The sequence below is a fragment of the Wolffia australiana genome, chromosome 10 (genome assembly GCF_029677425.1).
Source record: "Wolffia australiana isolate 7733 chromosome 10, ASM2967742v1".
NCBI classification, from domain to species: domain Eukaryota; kingdom Viridiplantae; phylum Streptophyta; class Magnoliopsida; order Alismatales; family Araceae; genus Wolffia; species Wolffia australiana.
In genome coordinates this window covers 2,876,160-2,894,937 of record NC_135844.1, presented here as the reverse complement: position 1 = coordinate 2,894,937, position 18,778 = coordinate 2,876,160, and the positions used below count along the sequence as shown (strand labels likewise).

The window sequence follows — 18,778 nt, the reverse complement described above, 5'->3', positions numbered from 1 at the left end:
AACAGCTTCATTCCCAGTTCATCAACCTAAACTGTATGAGTTGCAGGTCACACATCGAGTGCTCGGTACTTGAAAGAGACTATTGGGCTTCGCCTCTCGTTCCAACAGGGTAAACCATAGACCCTGAAAATTTACACTGACACTAATGATGCTGGATCACATGTTGATGGCCAGACCACTACTGTTATTGCTCAATTCTTTGTGGCGAGCTAATTACTTGGCATTACTGGAGGTGACATGTCGTTCTCGATCAAGTAGTACGGCTGAATTAAGGACTCTCTGACAAGGAATATGTATAATCCTCTGTATTGGGGGTATTCTCCAGAAATAGGGCATCCCCTTTTCAGGGCATAGCCAACTTTGTTGAAATATGAATTGGCCATTAATATTGCCCATGACTCCATTGGGCCAGACCGAACCAAGCATATAAAGATTGACCACCAATTCATCAAAGAAAATTTGGAGACAGGGATACTCGAGATTCTCTGTCAACACAAATTACAAGGGGCCAATCAAGAGATCATGAAAAATTTTTTGGTGTCTAAACTGGACATGAAGGACATATATTCCCCAGCTTGAGGGGATCTGTAATCAGTTATTACTGTTTTATGCTTCTGCATGCCATTCTAGGCAAGTATAGTCATCATAGCTTACAGTTATATTTCCTGAATGTATATATTCATTGCAAGATGAATAATACGAAAGAGCCCTTTCCTGATTCATTCTACATGTTTCTTCTTGTCTCAACGTCTTTTCTGATTATTGCCAAATTCAATTTTGATTAAATGAATTTTGCTAACGAATATTCTTTTATGTACATATAATACTGGGTTGATCCAAACTGACCTCTAAATTGGAGTCCCTGCCAAGGAAGCAAATGAATGTCATCTTTTACGAGATTGTTAAAGTTTGTTTCCCCCCCCCACTGCCACCGCCTTGCAAAGATGAAGAAATCCCCGTCCTCTGATCAACAACATCTACGTTGAGCTCTGATGAAGCCGCCTCTACACGAGCCATCAGTCCTACAAGCTGCAGAGGTGAAGGTATAATCAACATTAACAATTTAACATCATTTTCATTTATTAATTTTTTTTTTCTGTGGAGGTCAACGCCTGAAGGTATAATAAACATTAACAATTTAACATCATTTTCATTTATTAATTTTTTTTTCTGTGGAGGTCAACGCCTGAAGAGAGTGAAACCTGCTCCTCGAGTTCATGTATCCTCCTATCCCTGGATCCGATGGCTAATTCTGCCCTGATGAATGCAAGAAAAATAACCGTTTCCTCTCAATTATTTTCCTTAATAAATAACAAAAAAATAATACAATGGAGACCCCAAGCTAACCTCTCCTCAGCTTCCTGTATTCTAACTTTCCATGCCTCCTGGTTTTTCATCAAACTCTCGTTTATCTGAGCAAAAGAAAACACAGATTTATGAATATTTTAAAACGTGTTATATTGATTTCAAAAAAATTGCCGGGATCGCCTCATCCCATGTTCGGCATCACACAAGACAATGAAGAGGTGACAATGATGATGATGATCCTGTCTCTGTACTTGCCAGGATGACGAAGATTTTAACTCATTATTGATTATTGCCATCATCTCTATGTTAAGCTCGCTCAGATGGCAAGACAACATAGCAAAATTATCATCGTCCCTTGTTCGTAGCAGGATGATAATGAGGGAATCATCAGTAACACTCAAGCGGCAGACGATAACAAAATCATCACCAACACCAAAGCTTCAGACAACATTGCTGAAGATGACGAAATCGTCACCAACACTCAAGCTGCAGATGGCGATGATGAAATCGGCACAGACAATCAAACTGCAGACGATGTAGATGATGAATTCATCACCAATAGTCAAGGTGCAGATGAGCAGGCTAACAATATCATCCACAACACAAGCTGCAGATAATAACGATGACAATGATACATATTTGGATGAAGATGACGGTTTTTTTTATCGTCTGTAAACACAAACCTCATCAAGAAAAATCTTCTCTCGCTTATACTTTTCCAGTCGTGCTTGCGCTTTATGCAGCCTCTGGCTCAAAGCTCTATTGATGGCTTCCTCGGCTTCTCTCTCTGTTTCCTGCCTGACTTCTAGAAGAATCGATTCATAATACTGTCATGGATTAATAATTAGTCCACTTTCTCCTATTGTTCCCCAATCCATAAAAGACAGAAAGAAAAGATCACTCACTCTCCTTTGGTTGTCTAGCTGAGTGGTCAGAAGCTTGTTGTACTCCTCAAAAATCTTTAGGGAGGAAAGGCCATCAACACAGGGTAAAACACAAATAATAGCACAAAATTAAAACAATAAAAAATTAAAATTTTAAAAAGTTTGAATAATGAAATATTAAGAAGCTCTTACGGTCTCTAGTTTACTATTGAGAAGAGCCTCGTTGACGCCCTGGTCAACGAGGCCATCACAGAACTCGCACGTGCCAGCTGCATGTGTGCAGTCAAACTCCACCAACTTCTCATCTGTCTTAGACTGTATCAGCCTATGGACGTAGTTGTCCCCGGCGTAGTCCCAGACCCTTTGAGTTTCAATCTCAAGAGAATAACAGTGCTGGGTTTCCTTCCAGTGCTTAATGGCGTGGCCTCCCCTGTACCTGCCATGTATAAACAGTGGCAAAAAAGATAAATAGGTAAAACCGTAGATGATGCAGCATTGTTGAAACCTCACCGTCCACAGCCAACGAAGCCACACGTGACGCACATCCAGAGATTCTCGGTCGTCTCGCAGACCGTACATGTGGACTTCTCCGGCTGCTGCTGGCAGTACCTGCAGACCTTTACGGGGCAAAACAGTGATTCTTGGTGTTAAACTCATTTTATCCAAAATTTTTATCAAACTCATTTTGCTATTTTCTGGAACAGAAATTTTGGGTAGTCGTGGGAATCTGGAATTCAGATCAACGGGAAAAGTAGAAAATTTCTTTAAACGATTCCCTCAATTTTATCCGTTTTTATATTGCTGCCATCAATGAAACTGGGAGAGCATGCAAACCTGTAAGTGGCAAAACGGTTATTTTAGGAGTTCAAATCATTTTTACTAAATATTAAAATATTCAAAAATAGAGTCCGTGTGTTTGTGGTTCCCATGGGATACATCGATGGAAGATAAGAGTACCTACAAACCTGTAAGTGGGAAAACGATGATTCTAGGAATTCAAATCATTTTATAACGTGTTTTATAATAAAAAAGTTTATACATCCTTCCCATCAATCGAAACTAAGAGCGGCATATAAGTCGCAGCTGGATAGGTTCTTATGCTCAGTGGAGTTGATGGAGAGGTTCCCGGGGGCAGATGTACCCGCCCTGTCTAGACCTATATCGGACCATACACCGACCATTTGGCAGTCTCATGAGGGCCATGGGCGGACCATGTATTTTAAAATTGACAAGTCATGGCTACGAGAAGAGGGGTTCAGAGAGGAGGTAAAGGATATATGGCGGACACATTCGGAGCAGGAGCCAGGGGCTAATAGAATAGCAAATCACATAGATGGGCTGAGAGATCACTTGAAGAGCTACAGAAGGAGGATAAGGGAGGCGAGAAGTAGAGTGAGAATCGCGGCCCTCACAAGGATTAGAGAACTGGATGATGTGGAGGACAGTCGGGCATTAATGGTTGAGGAGATTCAGGAACGAAAGAGGTGGAAAAGTGTAGTGGCAGTGGAAGATAGGAAAGAGGAAATGGATTCGAGACAAAGGTCCCAGCAGCTCTGGCTAAAGGAGGGTGACGCCAACACGAGGTTTTTCCACCTTGTAGCAAATGGACGACGGAGAGTGAATCAGATTCTGTCAGTGAAGGTTGGATCACAGAGGTTTACCGGCACGCATGCAGTGAGTCGAGCAATGCGGAGCATTTTCTTTCGATGTCACGGAGGGGGGCCTCCAACAGATGGCGGTGGACGGGCCAGGGGGCGTCACAACTAACCCAAGACCAGAGAGATGATCTGGTGCGGCCTTTTGATATGCCGGAGGTTCGGGCAGCTATGGCAGGATTGAATGGCGAAGGCGCCCCGGGACCACACGGCATACCGGTGTTTTTCTACAAGGAGTTCTGGAATGAGGTCAAAGAGGATGTGATGGCCACATTGGGGGAGCTGAGAAACCCTCAAGCAAATATGGAAAAGATTAATAAATTTTTCCTATTTTACTACCGAAGCGGCAAGTGGCAGAAAATGTAGGTGACTACCGGCCCATATCGCTATTTAACTCCATATATCTTACAGTTGCAAAGGTACTGGCCAATTGACTACAAGGGGTGCTTGAAGACTTGGTTGGTCTGTTTCAATCTGCCTTTGTTCCGGGTAGACAGCTAGTTGATTGTGCAGTCTTGGCGGGGGAGATTATTGCTTCGTGGAAGGAAAATGGGACAAAGGGGTTCATGTGGAAGGTAGATTTTGCGAAGGCATATGACTCTCTGGATTGGCGATTCCTATGAGCATCTTTACGAAGGAGGGGTTTCCCGGAGGAATGGATCAAATGGGTGAAGCGATGCGTGACCTCTCAATCCTTTCCGGTTGTTAGATCATGAGCCCAAGAAGCAAGATGAAACAACTAACTAAGTGGGCCTAAGGCCATTGTAATCATATAAAAAAGACCAAGATAAATGCAGGAAAAGGGCAGGCCCAAATCCCATTAAGGGTCCACGTAAGGCCCACTAAGGGCCCAATAGTGGGCCCGATTAGGGTTTAATATTGGGTCCCTATGGGCCCAATATTAAACCCACTAAAGGTGGATATTGGGTCATTAAATGACCCAATAAATCCATCCTGTCCAACGGCTATAAATTTATAGCCGTTGGACAGGCCCTTCTAACAGCCATATTTTTAAAAAATATGGCCGTTAGAAGGGGTCTGGTCACCTCCCTAGTATGGTCACCTCCCTCCCTTTGATTCTTCATTGTAAAGCTATAAATAAGGGGTCTTTTTCTGATCTAAGTAAGATCTTTTTTGGCCCCTAATTTGTGTGTAGTTTTTCCTCCCTCTCTCCACTCTCTCACTCCCTCTCTACTTTCTCTCTCTTCTTTCTCTCTTTATCTCCTCCCCACTGATTTCTCATGGTATCAGAGCAGAGCTCGATCTGAGCCTGTTTGCAGCCCTGAATGCAGCCCTGATTGCAGGAGATTGAAGTGCTATTGAAGGATTTGGAGGCCCTAGTTGCAGCTCCTTTCTGAAGTCCTTCTTCAGCCCTAAAAGCAGCCCTTTTTGCAGCAAGATTGAAGCCCTGTTTGAGGGACTTGAAGGCTCCAGTTGCAGTTCTTTTTGAAGCTCCACTTCAGAGGGATCAAAGCTTAAAGTTGATGGGGAAGACCAGAACCAGGATGAGTGCCAGAGCTGAAAGGGATGTCTGCCATGGCTGCTGCCCCAGTGGCTCCAGCAAGTGCAGCAGCCATCGCCTCTGCCCCTGCACCTGCCCCGGTCAGGATCACTCTACCGGACCTCGACATGAAGTATAATGGCCGCAACGGCCAGAAGTGGGTCACGCTGGCCCAAAGAACTCTCAAGGCAGCTTACCTTGGGAAACATCTGACTGAAGCACCACCAATGGAAGACGCATACGCAATGGATATTTGGGACTCCGAAGAGGCCCTCATCATGAATTGGATGATAAAGAATATGGAGGAAGAGCAGAAGGATGATTACCTCCTGGTCAACATTGTTCGAGATTTGTGGAAGGAAATCAACAAGTCGTGTGCAGAAGTGCACAAGTACTTCCGAGTCTATGATCTCCGAGAACAAGAGCGGAAATTGAAGCAAGGCAGCATGAGTATCTCCTCCTACTCAGCAAAGCTCAAAGCAATTTGGAGGGAATTGGACCTTCTATTCCCTGCCGGGGATAGGGACCACCCTTCCTACATCCGGGAGGTGACCTACAGAACAATTCAGTTCCTGATGGTTCTCAACCCGGAGTATGAAGTGCTCAGGAGTCAGCTTCTCCATAGGGAACGATTTCCCACTTTGGAGGAAGCAATTTCGGAGTTGCAAGGTGCTGAAAGTCGCAAGACAATCAGCACCAAGGGAAGTGGAACCACCACATCAACCACGGTAGTCCACTTGGCAAAGAAGGAGGGACAAAGCAATTCGAATTCTTCAGCAGCACAGACCACTGCTCCACAGCAGCCCAAGGCGTCACCAAAAGAAGGTAACACCTCGGATCTCATCTGTGGATATTGCAGGAAGCCAGGGCACATCAAAAAGGAGTGCAAACTGGCATGGAAAGAGGAGCAGGTCCGGAAAGGCACATGGAACCCTGGACAGCACAAGAAAGCCTACCTGACTAGTGAAGGGGAGGAAACGCAACCCTCCGGGAAGAAGGAAGAAGATGCTGACCTTCAGAAAATTCTGCAAATGCAGTCTGAGGTAAACAAACTGCTGCAGAAATTCAGCTCCACCTCACTGGCACAGACAGGTAAAATCTTCGCACTAACTACCTTTAATAATAATGCAGCTATTTCTGAAAATTGGATTTTGGATTCAGGGGCGACAGATCATATGTCACCCCACAAAAACTTATTTTTCTCTTATGAAACCGAAACTAGTAATTTAAAGGTATTTACTGCTAATGGTGGGATATTAAGGGTAGATGGAAAAGGATCTATTAAGGTTAAGGGGAAAATCTTGAAGGGGGTGTTACATGTACCCGATTTAAAGGCAAACTTATTGTCTTTAACTCAGTTGGTAGATGATACTGGGTGGCAATTTAGTCTAGACTCTGATGAGTGTTTTCTCTGTCTAAAGGGCACCGGGCAGAAGATTTCCTCAGTTAGCAGGAGAGGGGGACTTCTCATGCTGGATGGACTAGGGGAAGGTGGGGAGCAGAGGGTGACCTATGCTGCCCAGAGTGCAGAACGCATCACCCTTCTCCATAGGCGTCTAGGACATCCCTCATTTCATATTTTAAAACATTCGTATCCGGATTTATTTAAAGGGGTTATTTTTTATCAACTTATGTGTGAAAGTTGTCAATATGCTAAACACAAAAGGTCATCGTACCCTAATACAAATCATAGGGCGTTATCAGCCTTGAATGCGTTCACAGTGATGTATGGGGACCATGCTCCATACCGGATTGACGCAACACAGATGGTTCATCCTTTTTGTGGATGATTTCTCTAGATATACATGGGTATATCTATTGAAATCCAAAGATGAAGTCCCAGCAGTCATCCAACTATTTTGTGAAATGATTCACAATCAGTTTGGTAAAAAAATCCAGCGATTTAGATCGGATAACGCTAGAGAATTCTTTTGCCAGGAAGTCAATCAATACTTCGGAAGAAATGGGATAGTTCATCAGTCTTCATGTGTAAACACCCCTCAGCAAAATGGGCTTGCTGAGAGGAAAATTGGACATATTATGTCCACTGCAAGAGCCCTATTGTTCCAAGGAAATTGTCCAAAAAGGTATTGGACAGAAGCAGTAGCAACGGCTACACATTTAATAAACAGAACAGCATCTAAAACTTTGAATTTTAGTGCCCCAATTGACCTTATATCTTCTGTTTTTTCAAAAGTAAGCTTGAAGACTAACTTACCAGCCAGGATATTTGGCTGTACAGTATATATCCACGATCACTATGCAGGAAAATTGGATCATCGAGCCCTGAAATGCATCTTCCTGGGATACTCTAACACCCAGAAAGGCTACAAGTGCTATCATCCACCAACGAGAAGATTTTTCGTCTCGGCAGACGCACAGTTTGATGAATTGCACATGTACCATGACGAAAGGGAGCGTGCTGAGGCCTACATGGACAAATCTGAGGAAAGGACTGAAGATGACGAGTTCAGAATGATCCCATCATCAAACCAAGGTGAGTTTACCTCTGCTGAGATTGATATTCCAACTTCAGCAGGGGAAGGATCTCAAGCACCAGAGGACAGCCCATGTGAGGACGAAGTCCAGGCTCTTGAGACTCATCCGAGCGACAGTGGGTGGTCCATTGCCGTCCGGAAAGGGACACGGCAATGCACCAAGACCAAGCGGTATCCGGTAAGCAACTATTTGTCGTATACCCGTTTTTCACCTGAATATAAAGATATAGTTCATGCACTAATGACGGTATCAGTCCCTAAGAATTTCCTAGAAGCTATGTCCTTACCGGAATGGCAGCAAGCCATGAATGAAGAAATGGAGGCACTAGTAAGGAAAAAGACTTGGGAGATGGGTCCACTTCCACAGGGAAAGAAGGTAGTGGGTAGTAGATGGGTCTTCACCGTCAAACACCACTCAGATGGATCCATTGCCAGATACAAGGCCAGGCTGGTGGCCCAAGGGTATACACAGTCATATGGCATAGATTATAATGAGACATTTGCCCCAGTTGCCAAGTTGAACACGGTAAGAATCTTAATCGCACTTGCTGCTATTTATGGATGGAAACTTTATCAATATGATGTAAAAAATGCCTTTTTGCATGGAGATTTAGAGGAAGAGGTATATATGGCACCCCCACCAGGTTATTGTCTAAGTAAAAATTTAGGAGATGTATGTCACCTTAAGAAGTCACTCTATGGACTGAAACAGTCCCCCAGGGCTTGGTTTGGAAAATTCTCAAAGGTAATGATAGCAGCAGGATACTTGCAAAGTGAGGGTGATCATACTCTTTTATTAAGCACTGTGATAATGGTAACATAGCAATTCTGATAGACTATGTAGATGATATTATCATCACGGGAAATGACAGTGCAGAAATTCAGAATCTTGAAAAACACTTGTCGTCCTCTTTTGATATTAAATCATTGGGATTGATGACATACTTCCTAGGAATTGAAGTGGTATATTCGAAATTAGGAATTGTACTAACCCAACATAAGTATACCTTTGATTTACTAAAGGAGACAGGGAACTTGGACTGCCGCCCCGCAGCCACTCCGGTCGATGTAGCGTGAAGCTAAAGGTGGAACAACATGACAAGGATGCACCTATCGACAAGACATCCTTCCAAAGGCTCATTGGTAGCTGTTATATCTGAACCACACCAGGCCAGATATAGCATTTGCAGTGAACTCCTGAGCCAGTTTATGAATGATCCGGGAGTCACACCAAGGGGCCGCAAACCGCATTCTGGCCTACCTAAAGGGGACCATTGGACAAGGCCTATTGTTCAGATCTGGAGGTGAGCCTACTGTCGTTTTGTTTACTGACTCGGACTATGCAGGTTCTTTCGAGGACAGCCGGTCAACCTCAGGTTACTGCAGTTTCATTGGGGGGAACTTGGTGACATGGCGCAGTAAGAAGCAGAAGGAGGTCTCCCTGTCCAGTGCCGAAGCTGAGCTTCGAGCACTGAAGAAGGAGTTTGCGAGGAATGTGGCTAAAGGCATTCTACAAGACCTACGACTATACCAAGACAAGGGTATGGTTCTGTTTTCAGATAGCAAGTCAGCCATTGCACTGGCCAAGAACCCAGTCCAGCACGAGCGCACCAAGCATGCACGGGTGGCCAGGCACTACATCAAACAAAGCATCGACGAAGGCTTCATCATTCCCCAGTACATCTCTACTCTGGAGCAGACGGCCGACTTGCTGACCAAGGGCATTGCGGGGCCCCAATTTCAAGCTTTAGTGTCCAAGTTGGGCATGATTAACATCTATACCCAACTTGAGGGGGGGTGTTAGATCATGAGCCCAAGAAGCAAGATGAAACAACTAACTAAGTGGGCCTAAGGCCATTGTAATCATATAAAAAAGACCAAGATAAATGCAGGAAAAGGGCAGGCCCAAATCCCATTAAGGGTCCACGTAAGGCCCACTAAGGGCCCAATAGTGGGCCCGATTAGGGTTTAATATTGGGTCCCTATGGGCCCAATATTAAACCCACTAAAGGTGGATATTGGGTCATTAAATGACCCAATAAATCCATCCTGTCCAACGGCTATAAATTTATAGCCGTTGGACAGGCCCTTCTAACAGCCATATTTTTAAAAAATATGGCCGTTAGAAGGGGTCTGGTCACCTCCCTAGTATGGTCACCTCCCTCCCTTTGATTCTTCATTGTAAAGCTATAAATAAGGGGTCTTTTTCTGATCTAAGTAAGATCTTTTTTGGCCCCTAATTTGTGTGTAGTTTTTCCTCCCTCTCTCCACTCTCTCACTCCCTCTCTACTTTCTCTCTCTTCTTTCTCTCTTTATCTCCTCCCCACTGATTTCTTACCGGTGATGGTAAATGGACGCCCAGAAGGGGGGTGGATTAGACCGCAGAGAGGGATCAGACAAGGGTGTCCTTTAGCACCGATGCTTTTTGTTCAGGCAGCTGATGTATTAGCCATCAGTACATCCTTGGTATGTGGGAGGGGATGTATTAGAGGGTTCCAGACGCCGAGCCATCCATTGCGCATCCCTCTGTTACAGTATGCCGATGATACATTGTTCTTCATCGAGGAAAGGTGGAGGAGGCCAAAAATTTGGCGGCACTCCTGCAGGTGTTCGCAGATTGCTCGGGACTACACATCAATAGGGGAAAATCAGAATTTGTGGGTTTTGGTCTATCGTCGGAGGAGGCCCAGTGTGCTACTGCGCTTGGAACACCAGTGGGATCACTGCCTATAATATACTTGGGGCTACCCCTATCTACCGATAACTTACAAAAAGCAGATTGGCAACCAGTGGTGGAGAAGGTGGAGAGACGCTTGAAGGAATGGAAACAGAGAGTTTTATCGCGAGGGGGGAGACTAGTGCTATTGCCGTCAGTACTATCAGCAATACCAACCTTTTATCTATCCGTGTTTAAACTTCCGGTGGGTGTTGAGAAACGCCTGAGCGGGCTCATGCGGAGATTCTTTTGGAAGGGGTCCAATGCAGGGGAGGGGCGTGGCATGGCGTTGGTTTCATGGAATGACATTTGCACGCCAACTAAACAGGGTGGACTTGGAGTACCTCACCTAGATACAATGAATGTGGCTCTACTGATGAAATGGGTTAGACGGATCGTGTGACCGGAGGATGACTTGGTTAAGGATGTCTTGCGGGACAGATACAGCTCCAATTTGGGCTGGGAGAATTTGATGGATAAGGTGAGGGGGAGTTGGCCTTTTGGAGAGGGATGAGGAAGGTGTTCCCCTTGGTTAGGGAATTCTTCCGGGCTCAATTGGGGAATGGCGCCGGCTTTAGGTTTTGGATGGATGATTGGACGTCGCATGGATACTTTTGACACCTTTTCCCTCGCCTGTATGCCCTAGCCCGTCATCGGCAAGCTTTGGTGGAAGAGTGCTGGGATGGTGTGTGGTGCCCAACTTTTGCGGCCATCTTATCTAATCAGCGTGTGGAGTATTTCTTAAGCCTTCAGCAAACACTAGGCAACTGGAGGCCAATGGAGGGGATGACAGATGGGTGGATATGGGCATTGGGCCCGTTCTAGGAGTATACCAGAGGTTGAGAACACACCACAATGAGGACCCGATCATCTTAGGGGCATGTCGCTCGATTTGGAGGCAAAAGATACCTATGAAGGTTATGGTGTTTGTCTGGATGCTCGCCAGGAAGCGGACAATGACCCGCGTGAGACGTCGAAGGTTTTTCCTGGAAGAATCATCACTGTGCCTTATGTGTACGGAGGAGGAAGAGGAGTGCGAGCATCTTTTTTTCTAATGTCGGCTTGTCCATGCAATATGGGCTAGCCAGGGGCTACCAGAGATTACGTCGAGCTCGGTCTTATGGGCCACACTGCCGTGGCATCAACGTGGGGCTGAGATTCGCGGTGCTTTGGGCAATATGGTCCCACCGCAATGAGGTCTTATTCAAAGGGACGGCAATGTCGGTGGACAGGACTATAAATGAAGTGGAGAGACTTGTGTTCTGTTGGTTTGGTCCTGGCTGAGGTGGAGGGTATGGGGGCCATTTGTTTTTGGCCTAGATCCCTCCTGTCCACGTGTACGGAGGTTCACCAAGCTGGGTGATCTTCTTTATTGTTCAAAAAAAATCAATCGAAACTAAGAGCACCTAAAAATCTGTTAAGTGGAAAAATGGAAACTGTAATTTTAATTTATGATTAAAATAAATTTAATCAAAATATTTAAGATCTTCGGGAACAGAAAGTCTGGGACTTTCGGGTTAGTTAGGAATATAGATATATGGGAAAGATTCGAGACTTGGTTTAGATGATTCCATCAATTTATTTGTTTATATATGCTTACCGGACAAGAAGAGTCTGTCCAATTTGATATGCATGAACAGTGGAAAGAATGATTGCAAATCGTGGTTAGGATTCCACCAGTGTCTTGGTCTAATCTCTCTGTACAACAAATCAAAAAAATTTGAAAAATGTTAGTACTGATTATTAAAAAAAAGGTATCCAAAAGAGAAACAAAACCTTCACAAAATAATAAGAGGTCTTTGAGTTATCTAAAATATTGCACACAAATGAATGAAAAACAGTTTGGTTTCACGGTAACTCATACTGTCTCCTTATAAGACATGAAACAATTAGAATTACCTTTGCCATTGCATCTCACATGAAACATAGAATATTCCTGTTTAATGTTAGTTAATCTCTAGTAGTCATGTGAGTAAAGCCTACATCGCTATCGTGATACATCTCATCATCGCAAAGGTCTTGACCAACAGGTTGAGGGGGTCAATTGGAGATCGAGTTGAGCCTCTTCAATTGGCCTTCATTCTTGACAGGCATCAGGTTGATGGCACAGTTGTGGCAGGCAAAATAATAGCAGCATAGAAGATAAATAGGACAAAGGGCTTCACGTGGAAAGCCAACTTTACAAAGACATGATTACCTCGATTGGAATTTCTTATGGCCATCAATGAGGAAGAAAGGCTTCCTGCTGAATGGGTGAGATGGGTGCACTGATGTGTTACTTCCCATTCTCTTTTGATCCTTGTGAGTGGGAGGTCAGCCAGGGATATCCTTTAGCACCATTACTGTTTGTCTTGGCAACGTGTACCCTTAAAGCCCGTGCACGACACAACATTCTTTGTGGAAGGCTCTGTGGGGATGCAGGCAGTCTCTCTACATTATTAGACCTATTTGCAGAATTTTCTGGCCTACTGATCAATTGAAACAAGTCTGCATTTGTGGGGCGAGGAAGACTGTTCTCATCTCTTCTTTGCATGTCAGTTTGCCCATGTGATCTGGGCATTGCAGCAGATCAATGGGGTGGATGTCTCTTCTAATGATGCTTTTTGGGACTTTACAAGGAATACAGATCCAGGTGAATAATGTAATAGGGAAGGCTTCACGCAGTGCTATGGGCGATCTATCTGCACTGCAGTGAGGCGGTGTTTAAGGGGCAGACGGCCTCAATGGAAAGGAGTGAAGAGGGGTTATTTTTGCCATCGTATGTATTGACTGTTCATCAATTTTAATAGCATCAGGTTGATCCCCAGTCTCGGGTGAGCTTAATTTTTTTTCAAAAGTGATCATGAGAGTTAATTATGCTGATCAGACTCAAATCGGTTCACGTTTTGATTAGGGATTAGTAATTGATTGCATATTTAAATCTGATTGATCAGATCTACAAATGATCAGATCATGATCCCAGACAATATGATTGATTGAAAATTTTGAATCGGGTAGCTATTAAAATCTGATGCGTGCAAGTTCTTGAATCTCTTTAAAAGTCATATTTTAAATCTCCTTATAAAGTGATCTTCATGATCTTTGACACCAATTAAAAACACATTTGAATCAAATTGAACGAAAACTAGAAGCTAAGGTGACCTGGGAGATTATCTGGCGACTAACCAAGGCAGACTGGACAAGTAGCCTGTTCCGTTGAGACATTTGAGCTTTGTGCATGTTCGATAGATCCTGTGAACTGCACATCGATGGCATAAAGCATGTGGCAAACACCTTCCTGTTTCAGAGATTAAATTTTTGATGCAGATTCAGTTGATTGAACGTCATATCATGCACAGCCCAGGAAACTTCCAACAGAAAAAATAGTGAACCTCCAAAGAAGAGAATCGACTCCGGTTGAAGTGGCTGTAAAACTCATCTGCAGAGATCTGACTGCTGAATTTCATCAAAACACCGTAGTGATCTTCATCGCCATCATTCCTGAATTCAAATCAAGAACCAGAGATAAGGACAAAGGAGGCAACCAGTGTTTGTCATCACCGATGATGAGACATCATCATTGCCAATGCCTGTCATTCATTCTTTCTCGGATGATGATGACAATTTTGTCTCATTGTCAACTCCCATCATTGTCACTTTGTTAACCTCGCCCAGGCGAAAATGAAGAAATCATCATCATCTTCATCACTCATCTGCTGTGGAATGATGAAGGCAATGACAAAATGGCTATTGACACTCAGATGACCATGACAGGTTTTTGATGACAATGATGCTTTTTGTCATTGTCGACAAACACAAGAGGCAAGAGCAATATCTGAAGTAGAAACTACCTCGTGACACGCATTTCCAGGACGTGCTGGATGAATGATCCGCAGAACTGACAAAAATCTGCATAGGTCAAGTGGTTAGGGACATCCAGCACGTAAACGAGCGGCTTCCTCCCGATCTGTTGACACAGAAAAACAATTTCAGAATTTATTACACTGATAAGGTTGGAGAAGAGCCTTACCGGGAGACGAGAAGCCATAGGATCTTCAGGGTAAAGGTGGACAATGCCCCTGGTTTCCTCAATTCTAGGGTTACCAGAGGAGAATGGAATCCTCTGAGTGAGTCCAGAGACTAGTGACTGACTGTTCGCCATGGACATTTCTCCAGCAGAGTAAACAGAAACTGATCGCCTTCGTTGATAGTGTATGATCGTTTGTTGATGGGTGTTTTTTTTAAAAAAACCCAGAGTAACCTAAAGTTGAACGACATAATGGGTTAGTGAAGGGAAATCCAATGGCTTTGTAGACTAGAATACCTGCACGGCAAAGTCAATGTCAAAATCTTTATTTAAAAAAAAAACCATCCATCTCCTGTCCAATGATCCCTTCATCCAACATCCACTTTCCATTCATCCCCCATCCATCCATCCATTAATGCATCTATGATCCATCCTTAACCATCCATCTATCCTCCATTCTCCATTCATCTTCCATCAATCCATCCCCCGTCCCTCCAACCATTGATCCATCCATAACCATCCATCTATCCACCATCCATCAAATGATTCATCTATCTGTAACAGTTCATCCATCCTCCATCTACCATCAATCCATCCATTAATCCATCAATGATCCATCCATCCATTAATCCATCTATGATCCATCTATCCATCCATTAATCTATCAAAGATCCATCCACCATCCATCTATTAATCCATCTATGATCCATCCAACATCACTCCATCCATTAGTCAGTTTATGATCGACCCACACATCCATTATTTGTTGATCATGATCCATCTATCCTCCATCCACCATCCACCTTCATCCGTCCATCCATCCGCCGATCGATGATCCACCCATCCATTCATCCAACCATCCATCCATCAAGATGAAAATGATCAGTTAAAAACTAGGCGTGCATTCAACCAGATTGAAGCGACTAACCAATGATTCCATGTTGAAATGGAAAAGAAAAATACGGCATTTATAGGAACATGCACACGAGACAAATCATTCTAAAATCTCATGATACCAGTTGCATACACGATGAAAAAACAAAACCATCTAGATGAAAAAAAGTCTGAATAATTCATCACCGTAATGCGTAATCTCCAAATAAGTTTAAGTAACCGAATTCGATCATTATGACACAAATATGACAAAGTTAACATTGATCGTCTTTCGTGGAATCAACACCATTCCATCATTCAATTCAAGAACTGACGGGAAGACCCAGTTCTACGCCCATCATGCAGATCACCAAACAGTGGCCCAAGAAATTATCTATTTTGAGTAATACTGTACGTAGATATTGAAAAATATAAACATATCTATTGCTAGTTTACAATAATTTTGCATTTCTCAAAAATCACAGTTTCACTGAGATAAACACAGGCTAGAACTTGCATCGGTAAGCTAACAATCTCTTTCTCTAATTTACATAAACCTCTAAATTGATGATCATCCTTCTACTTACGTTTATCCATTGAGGTAAATCTAATTATAAACTAAATCTTCTCAATGAACTCGCAAGAGATTTTAACATCTGATTTTATACAAAGAAAGAACGGAGAAATCTCGAACATCTATCATATCTCTATCTAATGTGCATTCACTCATCGATTTCCGAAATCAAAAAGAAAAAAACCTCGAACAGTATAATTACTTCTGTAGTTTACGTTTCAATCCTAGTTAACCAAGTTGGACTTACCAATTATCCGGGGCAATTGAAGACGGATCAGAAGCGGTAAGAGATGGCGAGGCTGATCTGCCGCGGACACAGAGAGAGAAACAGAGATAGAGATAGAGAGAGAGAGAGGGAAAGAGAGAGTAAGAAAGAGAGAAAGAGAGAGAAAGAGAGAGAGAAGGGAAGAGAGAGAGAGAGGGGGGGGGAGAGAGACCAAGAGAGAGAGAAAGAGGGAAAGAAAGAGAGAGAGAGAGAGGGGGAGGTTAAGAAAGGGACCGGAGAGAGAGAAAGCGAGTTAGCGAGAGAGTTAGAGGGATTTAGATAGAGTTAGAGGGATAAATAGAGAGAGTTAGAGAGAGTTAGAGGGATAGATAGAGAGAGATAGAGAGTTAGAGAGAGTTTGAGGGTAGATATAGAGAGAGATAGAGCGAGTTAGAGAGAGAGTTAGAGGGAGTTAGAGGGAGTTAGAGAGAGAGTTGGAGGGATAGAGAGAAATAGAGTTAGAGAGAGTTTGAGGGATAGATATAGAGAGGTAAAGCAAGTTACAGAGAGTTGGAGGGAGAGATAGAGGGAGTTAGAGAGAGTTTGAGGGATAGATATAGAGAGAGAAAACAAGTTAGAGAGAGTTAGAGGGAGAGATAGAGGAAGTTAGAAAGAGAGTTAGAGGGATAGATAGAGAGAGAGAATTAGAGAGAGTTTGGGGGATAGATAGAGAGAGAGTTAGAGAGAGTTTGGGGGATAGATAGAGAGAGTTGGAGGGAGAAAGAGGGGGAAGAGGAGGAGAGGGAGAGAAAAAAGTGCATATTTAAGACCTAATTTCATTTTCAAGAGGCTTTTCATCCTTGAGACAGATGCGTCACGCCAACACTAGATAGGTACCTGGAGTACGGGTTTAGGGTTTAGGGTTTATGGTTAAGGGTTAAGAATTTATGAATCATCGAACCGACGGTTTGGGGATGGGACCATTGCTTAACAGTTTAAAGAGTTTAAGACATACACGGGTGGCGTGTCATATAACGTAGGGTTCACTTAGAGAATCAATTAAAAAAATGGAGATGTTTGCTTCAGTTAGTGTTCCCCCATCTGGACGTCAATATTGGATGATGATATCGGCATGAATTCTCAAATAAATATAAGACGTGGGAAATCAAATACACACACTTTTCGATATATGAATATCAGATGATGATATCGATTATCGTCGCTATATTACGGATATCCGATACATACAATGTCAGATTGCACCTTCTTCTCAAGGGTTCGGTATTCGATATCAGTCACATATATCATTTTTTATTATATCCAACTTATACTTTGAAAAAAAAATGGTATTACTTCATAAATTTTAAATACGTAATTAAAGGGACAAAATAAAAAAATAGTCAAAGGGACAAAATATAACACAATAGTTTTTTTATTGGAGGAATTAGACAAAGTTAAAGGTCAATAAGGGACAAATTAGTGGGTATTTTTCTTGGTGGAAAAACTAATCTCTTGAGAACTGAGACAAGACAGTTCACGGTCAAAGTCAACAAAGGACAAGTTATCCCAGACTGAACACAACCGTTAAGTTCTCTACATGCTCAAGGTTTGAGTTGACTAGTCTCACGACCGTTACATGTGGAGATTTGTAATCTGTGATAGAATTCTAATACACCAGAGGGCTCCCTGCGAAGAATATATAGACCTATACTTTTTAATTGGTTTCGTAAGGGACAATATCTCTTCATTAAAATTTGACAATTAGATAGTGGTATCCTACATCTGGGTGTCGATATTCAAGATTTAGAAGTCAATATTCGGCGCCGCTATTGGTTGTGATATCAGAACATTGGCAATTGATATTTGATAAGGTCGTCTACACTGTTCCAACCTCTATGTCATATATTAGGAAAATATCTGATATTAGGCCGATATCTGATAGCATCATCTGATATCATCTTCATTTTCCTATATGACTGATATCAGATTGTAAGATATTGAAAGGTGAACACTGGTTTTATTTTCTCAAATTCTCCCTCTTGAGATAGAAAGTGAATCACACAATAAGGACAATATCTCTAAATGTTCCAAGTCTAGAGACCTGATCCTTCTCAAAAGGTTCCTTTCATTTAGGATGTTAGCCTATAAAATCCCACCATCTCATTTGGGATGGGATACTGGAGTAAGGTCAACAATCTCAGCTTATTCCTGTTTGTTTAAATCATTACAAGCGTTTTCAAGTTGAGATTAAATATAATGAGACTACTGACACGCACACACACATATTTTTCATATATACATACCTATGTATGTATATCTATGTATATACGAAAAATAGACAATTAGATGGATAGATAACATCAACATGTAACCCTTTCTTGTAGCCAGTGGAAACCAGCCATCCACAAGAAGTAGCAGCCAACAACATCACCAGCTAACCATTGTCAACAACAACAAGCAGCTGTGCTTGTAGCAATCAAACCCAGTAGCCCATAGCCACTTCTAGTAGTAGTACATAGCAGTAGCAAATATAAAAAATCCAGCAGCAATAAGCCGCA

General features: G+C 42.9%; 1 protein-coding gene across 1 annotated transcript; it reads right to left on the bottom strand.

Moving 5' to 3' along the window:
• Positions 1 to 751: 751 nt before the first annotated feature.
• BRIZ2 (zinc finger (C3HC4-type RING finger) family protein) lies at positions 752 to 16,703 on the bottom strand. Its single transcript, XM_078582322.1, has 13 exons — positions 16,263 to 16,703; positions 14,572 to 14,802; positions 14,393 to 14,508; positions 13,934 to 14,042; positions 13,728 to 13,839; positions 12,163 to 12,260; positions 2,703 to 2,809; positions 2,385 to 2,628; positions 2,214 to 2,267; positions 1,992 to 2,135; positions 1,348 to 1,412; positions 1,203 to 1,257; positions 752 to 1,029 (listed from the first exon to the last, which is right to left on the bottom strand). Exons 2-13 carry the CDS (start codon positions 14,707 to 14,709, stop codon positions 892 to 894), a joined length of 1,380 nt encoding a protein of 459 aa, XP_078438448.1. The 5' UTR covers positions 14,710 to 14,802; positions 16,263 to 16,703; the 3' UTR covers positions 752 to 891.
• Between the last annotated feature and the right edge of the window lie 2,075 nt (positions 16,704 to 18,778).

Coding starts and splice junctions, on each gene's coding strand:
- BRIZ2 (XM_078582322.1), bottom strand. CDS start 14,709: ATGTCCATGGCGAACAGTCAGTCACTAGTCTCTGGACTCACTCAGAGG. Junction 14,509..14,571: donor CTATGGCTTCTCGTCTCCCG/GTAAGGCTCTTC, acceptor CTGTGTCAACAG/ATCGGGAGGAAGCCGCTCGT. Junction 1,030..1,202: donor TACATGAACTCGAGGAGCAG/GTTTCACTCTCT, acceptor TCACCTCTGCAG/CTTGTAGGACTGATGGCTCG.